This window comes from Culex pipiens, chromosome 2 (genome assembly GCF_016801865.2).
Source record: "Culex pipiens pallens isolate TS chromosome 2, TS_CPP_V2, whole genome shotgun sequence".
NCBI classification, from domain to species: domain Eukaryota; kingdom Metazoa; phylum Arthropoda; class Insecta; order Diptera; family Culicidae; genus Culex; species Culex pipiens.
The window spans coordinates 38677741-38694451 of NC_068938.1; the positions used below are offsets into that span (position 1 = coordinate 38677741).

The 16711-nt window shown below is 34.6% G+C and overlaps 2 protein-coding genes across 2 annotated transcripts in view; one reads left to right on the top strand and one right to left on the bottom strand.

The window, feature by feature from the left end:
• Nucleotides 1–2043: 2043 nt before the first annotated feature.
• LOC120427356 (uncharacterized) lies at nucleotides 2044–2835 on the bottom strand. Its single transcript, XM_039592211.2, has 2 exons — nucleotides 2664–2835; nucleotides 2044–2602 (listed from the first exon to the last, which is right to left on the bottom strand). Exons 1-2 carry the CDS (start codon nucleotides 2740–2742, stop codon nucleotides 2148–2150), a joined length of 534 nt encoding a protein of 177 aa, XP_039448145.1. The 5' UTR covers nucleotides 2743–2835; the 3' UTR covers nucleotides 2044–2147.
• A 4008-nt stretch (nucleotides 2836–6843) lies between these two features.
• The window catches only part of LOC120427353 (dnaJ protein homolog 1-like), a 124743-nt gene continuing 114875 nt past the window's right edge, over nucleotides 6844–16711 (top strand). Inside the window, exon 1 of the mRNA XM_052709177.1 lies at nucleotides 6844–7911. The gene's annotated coding sequence lies outside the window, so the exon portion shown is untranslated. The remainder of the gene's footprint in view (nucleotides 7912–16711) is intronic.

Sequence of the window (16711 nt, forward strand, 5' to 3'; positions counted from 1 at the left end):
AACTGTTTTAATTTATTTCAATGAAAAATTCATTTTGATATGGTTCCATATTTTACCACTTAATTTATATGAAATATTTGAAGAGTCATATTCTTTAAACATATTTTCAATAACTAAAATCATTTCTTTTTTATTTATTTTTTAGCATTTTCGGTACTTTTCATATTTTTAAAATGTAAAAAAGTTTTTCTGATCTTTCATTCAGTACGAACAACGATTGGATTTTATTCGGTATTTAAGTTTTCCGACAACTTAAAATCATGCTTTATCTATAGTTATTTCCCTTATTTTTTTACAGAAAAATCAAGGGAAAAATAAAAAAAAACATGTTTAAACAATGATAAAATAGAATGCAAATTTGTGTCAAATGCACCCTATATTTATTTGGAATTTCAATGCCTTAAAAATCCTTTTCATTTTCATATAGATTGAAAATGTGAAAAGAGCCTTAAATTTAAAGCAAAAAAAATAACATTTGAATGAAAAAAGTGTTTAAAAATGCATTTTACACCTGCCGAGTTGTTTTGCAATCATTAGTTTTCAAAATACCTAAGTATTGACGAAAATGTACATTGGAATTTCGTAAAAATTCAAAATACTTTTAATCCAGCCCAAACATTCTAAATATGATTATAAATGCACAGAAAAATGCGACTTCTATTTTCATTAAAATTCTGACGATTTTTGAAAAAAAAATTGTTTTGCCTTTTGATTTTTCGGACCAATTTTGAAGGGGGGCGACATAAACTTTGAAAAATATTTGCAACGGCCTTATTGAAATGAATTTAATTTGAAAATTGTAATAAACTTTTTTTAAAGAGTTAGAAAATAATTATACATAAACAAATATGCTTAGGATTCCCGACTTTTTAATAAAAAATCACAAATTCTCGACTTTCCCAATTTGAGTTGCCACCCTCACACCATGCAATCGGCTGAAATCAATTTAAAATGAATTCACCTACCATACCTTTTTTCAGCCTATTTCTATTATCGGCCTATCAGCACTTATGATAATGAATTACAGCTTTCATTAAGTGTTTTTGACTGTTCCAAAGTAATAAATAGCTCAAATAAAAGTGAGCAAGCAACTCTCCATTGTTTATACATCTGAAAATGTTGATTTAATAGCGGAAAACGGCAAAAGTGATGAGAATTTGTTTAACGGCTAAGAGTGATTAAAATGCGTATATTTCCCCTACTTTAAGAATCATTTGTAGCATGCTTGGGTTAATGGAGCACCCGCAGACGAGCAGTTTTTGACAGTTCGCTCCATAAGAAATAAATTGTAGAAAAAAACAGAAACTGCTCTAATGGAAGTGCTCCATTAAAAAATCAGTAGATTTTTTTTTAATATTTTCGATGTACAGTACCGCAAAAAGTTTTTTTTTGTTTAACTTTTTGTTTTCGGCAAATCTTACATCTTTTTGAAAATTTGTGATTGCAAAACAGCTGAACTTGTGTAAAATGTATTTTAAAACACTTTGTTTTCAATTATTGAGACCATGGCTTGTTATTTCAATTATTATATATATTTTTTTTTGCTTCAACCTCAGCCAGAGCCGAGGGACAAAAACTTTGGAAAATATTTGCATTGGCCTTAAATATGTATAACAATAATTATGAAATAGTTAAGATAAAGCGATTGTAATGTATTCTTAATGTTTTGAACTTATTTCAATTTCTGTCTGCTTTTTCGATAGAATTTTGGGACATGTTTTGAAGTGAAGTATTAATAATAATAATAATTTTCAACACCCTCTGATTTTATTTTGAGAGGTTTTCTGGACATAAATATGTGTTGTTATTATTTATCTATATACCTCTGAAAATGTTCAAAAGCTGTGTGTATGTTTGTGTGTGTAAATGATGGTTCCGGCCTAACCTAGAGTTTGGGTCATTAGCCCAGCAATGAATGTCGTCTCCCTGGTACCAAAAAGTACTAGAATGTATTCTATATCTTGCAAGAGAGACCGATATGACAGAATGTATTGATTGTGTGATACCTGTATTAACTGCTTTAGAAATTAAGTCAATGTGGTCTTTTTAATGGGATCATATTATAATTTATTCTTCGTTAACATCACATTTTCAAATGAACAAATATTTACAGATGGTTCAACTGACCAGTGGCCACACGCCCACATCTAATGCTGCTTAAATATCGTATTATTAACCTCATCGCTATCATCCTCCTCCTCTTCAGAGTCACATTCCTCCTCATTCTCCAGCTGATAGTTCGAGTAAATGTTGATGATATTATCGTTGGCCCGCTTCAGCTTAGCCATCTCAATGGAAATAACGTTCAACTTCTTCACCAAGCTGTTCATCTGCTCCTGGAAGTCCTCTCCGCTAACGCCGTTGCCTTCTTTCTGCAGCCGGTTCTTCATCGTAGTAAGCTGTTCCTGCTTTCGGAGTATCGAACTCATCGAATAGATGGCATCGTTCAGCAGCTTGGCCTGCTTCTCCGTTAGCGGTGCCGCCTGGTTCACGCTGGCCTTGTGGATCCGAATCTTGGCCTGCTCGATCAGCGAGAACAGATTGCTTCGCAGCGCTTCCAGCTGGGCGGCGTTGTCTCCGATAACGCAACTGTTTTGATTGACTGAAATGAATGATATATTTTTATAAACTTGATTTCATTAGGTCCTTTTAAGAACACTTACCATCATACGCGGCTCGCATCCGTTGCCGGAGGTTTCGGGTTTCCGCCAAAATGCTCGTTGGTGAATCTCTGTTGGCCATTGTACACAGTTATGGTGTAAATAATTGTTTAATAACGTTTGTGCAACTGCTTCATTCAACAACTGCCTGCATGAATGTTTTGAATTAGCAGCGGGATTTCGACAAACGTCAAATTCTAAACAAAGGAGGTGTCAAATAGGGTGGATCAAAAATGCACAAACGTTTCAATATATATTTTTGTTAAAATATTGTTTTAAAATTTATATCAATAAATCGTAATTACATAATTTGAAAAATACAAAAACATAAATAATTATTACCATTCAATTACCAACGCAGTTAACTACCCTAATGTAACTTGCATGCAATATTGCATCCAACTGCTTCGAAACTATTTCGTTTAGTTTGCACGCCGAACACAGCGTGGCAGCACGATGATATAAGAAACAAAAATGCGTTTGGCGCGTAAATCAAATCGTGTGTGTGTGTGTGGTGCTAGAATAAATCTCAATCAGTTTCTATAGCGTTTTCACCTAATTGAAGTTGATCTTTTTTGAGGAACACGAATAAAATTTATATTTTCATAAAATCAGTAAGCAAGGTTACAGTTGAAAAATTATGACCATTCAAAGAAAAATAAAAAAAGTGTTTCAAATAATCTTGGAGCAAAAATTTATCTTTTCATTCTATATTTTAATATTAAAAAAAATAGGAAATTGGACGAGCTTTCCGGTAACAATATTTACGAGAATGAAATATGAAATCTGTCATACAAAAATTGCCTAAAACCACCAAAAAAACAAATTTTTCAACATTTTTATTTTTAAGCCCGCTGTAATTTCACAAAGATTAGACTTAGGACAATGACAGTGGTCAATATGTAGACTTTTATGTAAAATTGTCTGAAGAATCGATTCCCGTGTTTGGGTTTTGATTATTTGGACGTTTAGAGAACTTTTCAAAAAAACAGTTTTCGTAAATGATTTTTGTTATTTTTTTAGGGAGTTGCTCCATCCTGCATTTTTTGCGAGCTTTTTTGTAACATCTTAGGCTATTTCCACAGAAAATATGATTGAAGAAAATCGTCAAATTTGCGTTTAAAACTTAAAAATCTTTGACCATTTTTCGATACAATGCAACAGCTTCGAGATACAAAAATATTTAAATTACAAAAAACAAACATATTTAAAATACTCACGCCCTTCGCAGATGTCATTATCGAGTGAAACTGGCTTTAGATACAAACAATTCGCTTATATTTGGCAAAAATTAAAGCGTCCAATTTTCCGTGCCGGGAACAAAATTCCCAGGAATTCCCGAAATTCAAGCCAATTCAATTTAAATGCTCTAGGAAAAAAAATAAGAAACTCAATTTAACATCAAGATTTATTTCTGATAATATTAATTTTTGAAGCAACTGCAATTAGACCTGGCTTAATGAAAATAAACTATTACAATTCAGGAAAACTTTTTAAAGAATAATTAGATATAGAATAATGGAGTAGTGCGGTGCCTGTGTGGACGCGCAGTCCTGTTTTTTTTCGTGCTATTTTCCGTCTCTTTTGTGTCGCTATTTGTGTACATGGGGTGATTGGATTTCTTCTTCTTCTTTTTTCATTTATTTTTTGTTCGCGCGTTCGTTGGCCGATGAATTTTATTTTTCTTCTTTTCGATAGAAACGATCCGATTTTTGTTTTTTGAGACAAGCAAGCCGTAATGCTGGATTAAGTCCTTTCCATATCATCGAGGATCGGAAGGCACGTCGACGGATATGTTTTAAGGCTTATGATATAAAATAATTTTAATGAATGAAGCCCTTCCTACATCACCGTTGATCGGAAGGCACGCCGACGGAGAATTTTTGGAGAATCGCGGTCGAATTAATACTATATTTAAATCCCTAGATAGGTATCTTTCCGCAGCCGGCTGCCTAAGATTTTTAAAATTTCAACCCATAAACAAATTGCTCATGGTCGCATCACCTAACACAGTGAATCCTGACCTCATACCCATCTTACTAACCCCTCAAAACTCATGTGATACTTTGTCGGAGACGCAGTCGATTTGGCGGTCCCATCACTCAAGTATCGGCTAACATTCCCATCCACTTCCCCGTGTCTTACCACTGGTCGTGGCCGGCGTCGGTATTGATCAGCACGATAGGGACCTTTGAAAATTGCGAAGGGGTGATGATTGGTTCCTACCTTTCATCTGTGGTCCTCGGAGCAATGTTTGGGGGTCCTGGTCAATAACGAAGTAGCAGCTACGGGTAGACACCAATGCTATGCTATGCTATGCTAATAATTAGATATAGAATAATGATATTTTAACTCTTTACCGCCAAAGCAAAATTGAGATTGTTTACTTTTTTATTCACCATGATCAAATCAGATGACAATTGAATTGTTATCATTATTCAATTCAATTCAATTCATGTTTATTTCTTGTACTAAGCATAATACATTTTGTTTTAACTTATAAACTAGTGTAGAGTTATGGAGATCCTTGCAGCTACAGCATTATCAGTAATCATTGGATTAAATTAATTTGTTATAATAGGTGAGATTTAACGAAAGCAAAAAAATTCAATTACAAAAAAAACTGCTATTACAAAAAACTGCTAATTGTTATCATTAAATCATTTTTCAAGAAGAATTACTTCAATTCGTTCATAAAATTTCAATTTAAAGTAAAAGAATTATGGAGCACCAGTGCAACGTGTAATTTAAATCATGATTTAGTTCTATGAAAAAATGTCTAACAGAAGTCAATTATAAACCTTGCTTGCTCCAAACATATAAAACATTAAGTTGTTTGAAATAAAACAAACACGAGAAGTTAGATTTTTAAGAAAAAAATAAAAAAGCTTAACAATTTTGTTCAATAGCTGAAATCAGTATAACTTGATTTAGAAAAGTTATTTGTTATGAAAAAAAAAATTCTGAATGATTGTATTGGCAAGTTTTAAATTATTTTAAGATTCTGGAGTATGGATTCATTTTATTTACTTTCCAAACACTTAGATGAAAAAATAACTGAGTTCATTTTTTGACTAAGCTTATAAAATTATAAAAAAGAAATACATTCTTGTAGTTGTATGATTTTTTACATGCGGTCAAGTTGGTTGATTAGTTGATCTTTACGCTTATTTTAACAATTAAAGTCTGTCCTATTCAATTTTGATGCAAAATATTATTAAAAACCAAAATAAGAACTATTTTCAATAAATTTAAAATTTCCCGGGAATTGGTTGAAATTTGTAACCCCGGGATATTGGACGCTTCAGCAAAAATCTATTTTTAAACAATATTGAATCTTCAAAAAGCGTTAGAAAGTCTTAATTAATAATTTTAATTTTCAAAGTCACAGGAATAGGGCCCTAGAGCCCTATGACAATTTTTATTTAATACGGTAAAACACACAATTAAATCCATTTCTGATCACTTTTTTTTTCATTTTAATGCATTTTCGATGGATCAACTATAGTTGTGAAAGATAATATCCGGATTTTTTTTTGAAAAGGTCCAATAAACCAAATTTTTAGTTTTCGCTTTTTGGGTGTTTTTTAATACCCCTGACTCAAGGCGGTTTTAAAAACACCCAACAAGCAAAAACTGGAAATTTGGTTTATTGAACCTTTAAAAAAAAAATTGCAGATATTAGGAATTAAAGCTTAATTTTGGGACCCCATTGGGCTTTTCATTTCAATAGCAGTTATTTTGGTTATAAAAATAAAAAAGGCACATTCAAAATTCGAAAAATTACTGAAAATTATGAATAACCACAAATTTTAAAAACAAAAATCAAACATGATAAATCGATACAAAAGTACGAAGTACTTAAGTTTTTCAATTAATGAACTTTTTAACACTAGAAAAATAATTAGAAAAAAATAAGTAGGTAGAAGTAGGTATATTTCGTTTTGAAGCCCGACCTGGATTGAAATTCTGCAATAAATTTACGCTTTAACACGACCGTGCACTTCAAAACATCAAACCGGAATGCTTGGCGAGAGCGATCTCCATTCTCCAAACTTTGCACACAGAGCAAAATCTCTCTCTTACTCCCCACACCGCGCCAAGATCGCGCTCACTCGCGATTCTTTCCATTCTTGATCTCTTGCGCTTTTCATCGCGCCTCACCCGCAGTCGATTTAGTCGCTTTGCAACTCTCCCGACGACCGGTTCACCGTGTGTGTTTGTTCACCGATCTTCAACCGATCGTTTGCGCCGCCTTTGTGTGTGCGTGTGAATTGTTTGTGTTTGTGCCCCGCGATCACCCTTTCCCCTCGCTCTTTAAAAGGTACCGTTCGTTCTACGGTCATTTTCGCGACTGCGCGCCGTGAGTGCTTCGTGATATTTTCTCTTCCTCTCTCGTGATCTACCGTGATTGTGTTAGGGTGGTCGTTTGGACGTTTTGTTGCTGAGTGTTTCGCGACACGCCCGCTGTGATTGTGTTTGTGTCGTCGCCGTCGTGCAAAACGCCTCCAGATTTCTTGATCATCGGCCGTGGTCGTCGTCGGTTTTTTTTTTCGTCGACACTGAGTTCACGGAGATTATAATTATTTTTAGTGCTTTTTTGCTAGGCATTTTGGCGGAGCGATTTTTTTTTTTGGGTAGCGGTTGATCTGTGTTTGGTGTTTTTCCGCCGCTTGCTGTGACAGTTTGTAAGTGTCATTCACGAGTTGCGTCGAGTTTTTATTTTTGGGACGTGTGTTATTTTGCCACACAAGTTTCTTTCGTTTTTTTTGCTCTCACGCGTTTCAACTGGGATTTGAACACGCGTGCGTGTGTTGACGCGTGAGTGCGCACCAAAACCTCGTCGCGAACGGAAAACCTTCAAAAAGTCATGACACATGGATATTGTTGTTCGTAAACAAGCCGGAAAAAAGGGAAAATATTGTTCATCTTTTTTGCTTAACCTGAGGAAAGCATCCAAGCGGTGAACGTGAGCGGTTGTCAAAATAGTTCAGCTGACAGCGAATTGGTAAACAGAACAAACGTTCTACAACAAACACACTCGCCACAAGCGGAAGGGAGGAACGAGAACGAGATTTCTGTTCAGCAGCAGCAGCAGCAGCAGCACTTCCTCTTTGGAACTGTTCAAGACAACCGCGGTGATCACGTCACGCATCGCAGCAGCGGCGATCGAGGAGCTCGAACTGCTCCATACGCGCATCCAAAGCCAAAGATCCAACGACGACAATCGGCGAGAGACTCGGCGAGCAAGGTAGTAAACCTGTATTTTTTTTATTCTTTTAGGGTTGGGTTGTATATTGTTGCTAAAGTTTGACTTGGCGTAGACGAATTTGAAATACCTTTACAATAAGTGGAGTTTTTATAGATCTACCTTTATAAAAAAAAAAAAAAAACAATATATTATTTTATAATGCAACAAAATATTATTTTATTATGCCACATAAGATGTTTTTGATAATCCTTGACACCTTGCGGTTTCAAAAATACCCAAAAAGCAAAATCATGGAAATTGTGTTTATTAAACTTTCAATAAAAATCTCTAGATATTAAACATTTTTCAAAAATATTAATAATGAATAGATGGTAAAATTTCAATTAAACTAAATATTATTTTTTAATTATTTTGCCTTCCCCACTAAACTAAAGCTACAATCCTGCTATAAAAATGAACTTTTCACAGAAACCTCTTGGATCCACCTTCATGTATACCTATCGACTCAGAATCGAAAACTGAACAGTTGACTATCTGCATGCGTGTCTGGATGTATGGATGTGATAAAATTGTATCTTGTTTTTCTCAGCACTGGTTGAACTGATTTTGGACGCATTCGACTCTGTTTTGAGTCCCATACGTCGCTGTAGAATTTCATGAACTTTCGATTTTTCAGTATTTCAGTATTTATGTATAAAAATGTGCTTTCTTAAATATGCCGATAATAGAAAAGTGGCGAAAAAAACATCTCGAGTCTTAGTATACATCATTAGCTAGGCAATCCAAATACCAAACGAGTTCAAAACTTTGAAGATCTGGCAACCATTTATGTACTTTTGAGATGCCGGATCTTATGTTATCTGTATGTAGAGTATGTCCGGATCAATCATGCGACTAATCATTGATTAGATAATCAAATGACCTTTCCAGTCATTCTAAGAGATTTAAGATTTGCAATAATCTATTTGTAAGAAGTGAGGAAGGCTCCAGCCACATAGGTTGATTAAGTTATTTTTTTATGCAAGCTTCAATTTTTTTTTAGAAAAATCCAGCTCACAAAGCCCCGACCCCTCTTTGATATCCTTGAAATATTACTCTAATCAGTAATGTTGATCCCTGATCACAAATGCGAGGTTCTTTTTTTAGGTCACATAACGATAGGGCATGATTCTGAAAAAAAAAAACTTATCTTTCTCCAATTTTTTTTTTGAAAACGCTGCTGTTTCTCGTTACTTAACTGCCAAAAAATGAGACGAATGTAATTTTATAGGACATTGCATGAACTTTTCGAATCTGCATTTGTTTTTGCAACAAATATTGACTACTTTTAAGTGTGTAAAATGGTCTACAAAGTTGTAAAACGAACAAAAACCAAAATAAATGATGACATAAGGACTATATTCGTATTTTTTTTGACCAGTTTTTTTAAGGATTGATTATTTTGATCATTTTTGACTAGTTTTTCTAAGTTTCCATCGCTATCATGTGCATTCAAAAGTTTTTGAAAGTTCAGCAAATTTCGCAACATAATAACCTTTTAGAGTTTTTTTTATTTTTTTTTTTCTAAAAAAAACTATTATTGAAAACGGCAGAATCAGGTTGGTTTCTTAGTTTCAGTCAAAAATCTTACATTCAAAAAACGCTCAAGCTCCAAAAATCGTTCATAAAAGTATAATTTTGGGAATTAATAAAACGACATTTCTAGCCTGATTTATGCTTCTATCACAAAAATTAAAGCCAAATATCAATGAATTTATTTAAACAAAATTTAAACTTTTTGCCAACTTTTTCCTATGTGGATCCAGAATTCAAAAATTGTGAAGAGATTAAAAATATCTCTCAAAAAATACTTTTAATCCTTTTGTTTGCCTTTTTTAACTGTATGTTTCTGAAATTGATAGTTTTTGTCATTTTTTTTTGAAACAGTGTCATTCCGTTTTCGGCAACACAACTTTTTGACCATTTATCGTTTTAAAATTTCCAGTTGAAAGATATAAGTTACCGTCAACAGGGGCGAATCGGAACTACAGACTGAGTAGGGACAGCAGTTTTTAAAGCTCTTAAAAGCTTGTTATTTAAAAAACGTTACATTATTTCTGGTTGTTCTGTCTTTGTTCTATCTGAAACTAATTAAAAATATCTATATATTGTGCAGTAACAAGACTAAAACAGCTATCGCAATTCACTGCATGTTTTACGTTTTGCCTCAGATGACGGTAATGTTTTTTTTAAAACGGCGACATAAGCTTTGAATGAAGATGCTTAGGCCTTAGACTCTTAAAAAAATTAAACATTTTATAATCAACTTTTTTAACAAAAAGGTTTAACCACAAAATTCTTTTTTATATTTTTATTTTGTAATTTGTTTTTGAAGACCAAAAATGTCATCTTTTGCTCTAATGAAGAGAAAAGATCATATTTTCATGGCGATATAAATTTCTTTTTTTATAAATTTTTAAATAACACGATTAAATTTGCCATCGAAAAATGCATTATAATTTATAAAGGGGACTTAAATGCGAAATGCATGTTCAAATAAGTATGACCATTGATTTAAAAAAAAATCTATGTATGTCAAAAAGCTAAGAATATTTTCAACAATTTTCATTTGTGAACATTTAATAAGATTGCATAAGATTAAAATTGTGAATATTTTCAAATGTCAATATCTTGGCAGTTATTGATCCGGTTTTTAATAAAGGAAACTTATTTGAAGATTTTAGATATTTCTAATTTTTTTATTGGTCCAAACGAAAAGAGAGACCTGGTTTCTTTAAAACATCTTAGTTAGTTTTCGGTGATCTTTTTTTCGACGATGATTTTCTTTTTGTGATAAAAATTACGCCAAAAATGATGTTAGTTATTGTTAGATTTTCTATTTTACTGCAGCTTAAAACAATTTTTAAAACATTGTGGCATGTTGGTGGCATGTAGCTATTTTCATATCAAGATGTTATATTTTTTAATAAGTCATCAACTGATACATTTGACGTTAGAAAAGATTGATTCTAATTGATTACTTATCATATTGATTGTTCGGATACGGTAAAATTCAACACCAATTACACTACCTCACACCGACGCCAACCAACACACGAGCACATACATCTCTAACTAATAGTGATGGTGGTGGTGGTTCCTACTTCCGAATTTGGAAGGTGATCAACGAACCCCCCCGGATCACGGTGATTTCATGCACGGCCGTGCGCCGAGAATTAGGAACGTTAAGCCGCGCTCTCGTATATTTGCGAATGCCAAAAATGAACCACTCATTTCTCATAATTTTGACAGTTGTCTTTCGGTCAAAAACGGAATGTTGTTCCTCCTGGTCACTGCTCGTATATGATGGTGGGGGGAAGAAGAGGAATTAGAAGAAGTTGTGTGCTGATCACTCCTCTCATTTGTGCCAACGCACTTTGGTTTTCAACAAATTGTAAATTGTTAATTGTTAATTTTGAAAAACAGAAAAAGATGTAAAAAAATCAACCAGAAGAAACTTAAAATTAACAAATAAAAAAATATACAAACATTATACTAAAGTTTAGAGTTTCACGTAACTTTGACTAGCCTCTGTGTATCTTATCTTGTCCATTGTTTTGGTTTGGACGCAATTGAGTTGGGAAGAAGCAGCAGAGCAGTACCAGCACAGCACTACCTGTATACGAGTGTATCTGGTTACGTGGTCGTGTGAATGCGTGTATTATGCAGCTCTGTGAACGCGGTAGTGGACAGCAGCGTCACATTTAACCAGTTTCTCTCGCTGAGAGTGTTCCGGTGCTGTAGCCACTGCCGGCTCAATGCTAAACCAAAATACAAACAAACCCTCACCACTGCCGAATGATCTTGAGAGTTATCGTACCGTGAGGGTTGGGAGTTTGTAGAAGAAAGGGCAACTTCTTTCAGAATAAGCCTTTATCGAAATTTAAATGATTGTGTTTTTTTACGACTTTCATGAATCAGAAATTCCCTAATTTTGATTACTTTTCCATGTCTCACAACAAAAAAACTCACCGCAACACTCGCGAGCGAACTTGAGAACTCGCGATGACTAATTCGATTACGATCACAACACTCTCGCTCGATCGCGATATTATTTTCTCTTGTGCTCTTTTCCTCTCCCTCTCCCGCTCTCACTCGCGGCAGGGCGTCTCCACACGGCGATGATGCAAGCAAACACACTCCTCCAATGACCATTGCCAGTGAGGTAGATCTTCGGGTCGATACCTGCGGATGCGATCGCGCGTTGAGTGCGAAGTTTGTTTCCAATTTCCAACACATTTCTGTTTTAGACTCTTTTTTTCGGTTGTTTTAAATTTAGAACAAATATGTTGTGCTGGTGGTGGTGGCGTGCTGCTCAAGCGTGAATTTTGTTTGGAATTTTTCACAAGATTTGTTTGTTCTGAGCAATGGGTGCATGCAGGAATTTGGAAACCGTGGAGTCTCGCAAATCAATTGAAATCTCAATTAGAGTAAACGACCTCGATGTCAAGCAACTAAACGTGGCGATGATTCAGCGTAGATCGTTAATTGAATCAATCATCATTGACAAGCAAATCATGATCGTTTAATCCAGTCAAACGGTAATTAAGTTCCGAGTGCGCAGTTTAATCTGTTTCAAGTGGTTGCTTTTAGCTGTTAAATAAGAATTTCCATAGGAAAAGAAAATCACTCAAAAAAAAAAAAGAATATTTTCATCACCTTGTTGGAACGAAGAAAAACGTGCGGATTGAGGGTGATGGATTTGCGTGCTCCAAGTGAGGATGAGTGCGTGCGTAGTCGGTGCTGGCTCAGTAATTAGGTCGAGGCAGTTTCGAGAAAGAAATTTTCCGTGTTTACCTTTTCTAGGATGGGAAAAATACATGATACTCGTTATGCTGTTTTTTTACGTTTAATTTTTGATAAAATTATACTTAATAGGAGTGAATAGAAAATCTTTTGATTTTATTGAATAAAATCTCCGTTTGCAGAATAAAAATGTACACGGAAATCATAATTTTTCGATTTTTTTAGGCTGCTTATTATTAACAGTTAAGTTCCTAAATTATTTTATTTTAGGTTAGATTCAAACTTCAAGGCATTTCTTAGGGACTAAATCTGATCCTGGAGTTATTAGATTTTGAAACAAAATGGGCGATTTTCGGAAATTGGTCGAAGATGCTGTCATAAGATTTAAAAAAAAAAAAGGTTAACAGAACTGTTTAAAGTCAAAAGTATTTTTAGTTATTTTTTCGGAGAGTGTTAAATTTTGAGGTTTCCGCTGTATCTCAGCAATTAGGGGTCAAATCTCTAAAGTTTATTAGACTAGATTTTAGGAAATTTAATGTACTCTTCAATAAAAAATAATTCCCGTTCATGGTCCCTCATGAACAATACTATTTAAAAATCGAAAAACTTCCCTTTTCAAGTTAAAATCATAATTTAAGTGGCAATATCTCAAAAACGGTGCACTTTACGAATATTTCTTTTTGGTTTTATTGGATTTCGTATTACATAAAAAAGTAGTCAACAAAAATGTTTGGGTGAAATTTTTTTTTTTCCAAAAAATCATTGCTCTTCGGCAATGTTTTTGACCGTACTAAAGTATAAAAGTTGTTGTCTTTTATGAAAAAAAAAATAATTAAAAAATACCTTTTTTTCTTTCGTGTACCTGTTTTTTTCTGAATAGTCCTTATTAATACAATTTTTTTCCAAAGACACCAAAACGATCATTAAATTACTTTGAAATGTACAGATTTGGGAAAAATTATGTACCATTTTTGCCTAAATTATATGTCTTTGGCCATATGGTGGTCATGAAAAAGTTTGAGCTAAATAAAACAAAAAATACAAATAAAATCATTTTTTTCGGAATTAGAAGAAAATTGTTCAGCCAGGAAATTTCCTGAAATTTTCTTATTTTGATCATGTTTGTTGCAGAGATAAGTTGCCGAAAATGATATTTTCTCAGTATTACCCACTAAGCTCCTATTTTTCAACTCGTAATATTTTGTTCAATTCCAATCAAAATATATAAAAAATAATTTTGTGAAATTTTCCCTTTTTTCAAGTAATTTAGAAATTTAAAAATCAAGTACAACATTTTGAATTGTCTAAATTTTGAACTTAATTTGATTGAAAAGAGCAGAGGATTTCACAAAATCCTAATTTTTGTTATTGAAAAGTGAAGGCCAATTAGAGGACACTGAGAAAAGCAAATATTTCCCAAAATTGAGACGTTATTTCAGCAACTAGCAGTCTGATCAACAAAATCAATAAAAAAAATTTAGACTTTTTTAAGCTGTGTGTCGCAAAAATATTTTTTGTGAGGGTGCTTTTCATTCATGAAGTATTTTTGAGTTGAACTGTTTTCGAAAAGTTTTACCTTAAAGTTCAATTGACTTTATTAAAGTTTGATTGAACATTTGATTTTGCATTTGAAAAAGAATTTTGAAGTTTAGTTTGACAAGTATTTCGATATTTTCAAAAAAAACTTTAATCATTTATATTTTTGGTACCAGATTTTGAATCATCTTAAACTCAAACAAATCAAATATATTTTTATAATTTGATATTGCTTTTTATGACATATTAAGTGCATAGAAATGTTGATTTGCGAACACGCTAAGAATAACAAGCATTTTTACAAGAGTTGTAGCTTACCAAATTGATTCACTATCAGTTATAAATATTTTGTAAAAAGTAGCGCTGTTTACAAAAATCTCCACACTTTTTCCACAACCCATATCCGGAATGCGAACCAACATCCGTACAGTATCTCACATGGCACAAGAGGCAGCAGCAACGCCAGTCCGCCGGGTATTAATAGTAAGCTACCAATTTGGTGCACACATCACACAGACATGCGAGAGATCTGCGCTGCGCACCGCAAAATCTACATTCCGGTCAACCTTGACCTTAATTTTGCACGCTTTACTTCTTCTGCCTCCCCCTTAACCTCTCACTCCAAGAGCGTCGTTTCTACAGCTCAGCACAGCAGATTGCGGGGTACACTCTCCTCCCCATAAAGACACACATTATATTGTCTGCAAGTTGGCCACCGGGTTCCGACGCCGCCGCCGCCGCCACCGCATCTGATTATGGTAGGACCTACCCCGTTGGCCATCCACGGTAGTGTCGGAGGTCGGTCCATGACGCGTCGCGGAATGTCTTGCGGCGGGTGGTCCTCGGAATATGTAATCAGGTCTCTTGGTCTCCAAGGGATTACTTGATTTCTTGGATTGCGCGTATTCTACAACAGATTTGCGAACAGTTTCAAAACGGACCGATTTGGACAGACCATTGCCAACAATGTTGAGTGCGCTGACTAAACAGGTTCCCCGAACCGTAAATCATCCCCCAATCAAACCTCCGCGCGCCGTTTCGGAGGAGGATCCTTGGACTGACGTGCTGTGTAACCTCGTTGACAGGCAGTAATTTTCTAACCTGAAACCCGGAGACCCTACAGACCGCTGAGATTGATGCCGGCGATACACATGTAGACAACCCCGTAAAACATCTAGTCATATAACGAGAGGGGGGGACCTGACAGTCACCCCGGCAGGTGTCGTACAGACATAGGTTCTCCGTGCAAAAGGTGCTCAATTTGCAATGCATCCTTGCAATCAACGGACTAACTGGGCTACAAACCGGTTGGCTACCAATCGACAGAAAGGCATAATTGGAAATAATCGCTCGGATAATCATCAATAGATTTGGAAAATTGATATCAGCTGAACCGGAGAACCGGCTCAGCTCAGCTGATGCTGCTCAGCAGGATGCCCTCGCTACACCAGAAGCAAACGTTATTAAATATTCACCGGCAAAACGACAGTTTTAATCCTTACTTGCATCGGAAGTAGGTACCTACCTACCACCGAGAGAGATAGGAAGTGCAACTAAACCATATGGATGCGGTGGTGGTTCATGGTGCGGAATATAGTAGCACGAACTCCTGGGTTGGAAATTTAGGCGGGCTGATGACGGTGTGCTGCATGATGTTCCAAAAATAGAGTCCCACTTTCTGACAAAAACTTGTGATGGGCACTTGTCCAGAGTTAGCAGCGGTTATTGCGCGCCGAAAACTGTGACTGAGGGTAGTTTTGAACCATATTTTTGAAGTAAAACTGTCAAAGTTTTTTTTTCGAAAAATTCATAACATTCCAGATTTTGCACTATCCTAAACTCTAGTCCTTTTTAAATCCCCTAAAACATACAACAACAAAAAAAACAAGAAAATTTAAACTCAAATTTGAGAATTCAACTTTTTGTAATACACAGTTTTTTTACCCTGAAAAGTCCTTATCAAATCCTAAAACTTTGCTAAAGACACCAAATCGATCGGAAAATCCCTTCTCAAGAAGACGATTTCCGATTATTCACATGCCAATTTTGTACCACCACTCAAATTTGGTTTTGTTTTGGCTTCTTCAATGGTTTTGTTTTGGCTTCTTCAATGGTTTTGTTTTGGCTTCTTCAATGCATAGACCAAATTTCATTCAACTAAAAAAAATGAAAAAGTAAAAATCTTGTTAAGGGTGTACAGCAACCAAGGAAGTTGTTGTCTTCTTATTCCAAAATTGTCAAATTTCGGACCCAATCCTGCAACAATATAATTGTAAAAATAGTAAAATTTTGTTGTAAACTACTTTGTAGGCAGTAACTTAAGAGATGAATAAAAAAAACTAACTTAATCCACCTATGTGGTTGGTGCCTTCCTCACTTTTTACCAACATTTGGTGATATGATGGGTTTGGACACAAATTCTATCTATTTCTCAATAAAAAAAAAAAAAAAACGCAAATGTCACTTAAGCGGTCAAAACTTGAAACTGAACGTTGCCAGATCTTCAATGTTTTGGGCT

Excerpts from the sequence above, each read along its gene's own strand:
- LOC120427356 (XM_039592211.2), bottom strand. The coding sequence starts at position 2,742 with ATGGCCAACAGAGATTCACCAACGAGCATTTTGGCGGAAACCCGAAAC. Across the intron at positions 2,603-2,663 it reads GATGCGAGCCGCGTATGATG|TCAATCAAAACAGTTGCGTT; the intron begins GTAAGTGTTCTT and ends CATTCATTTCAG.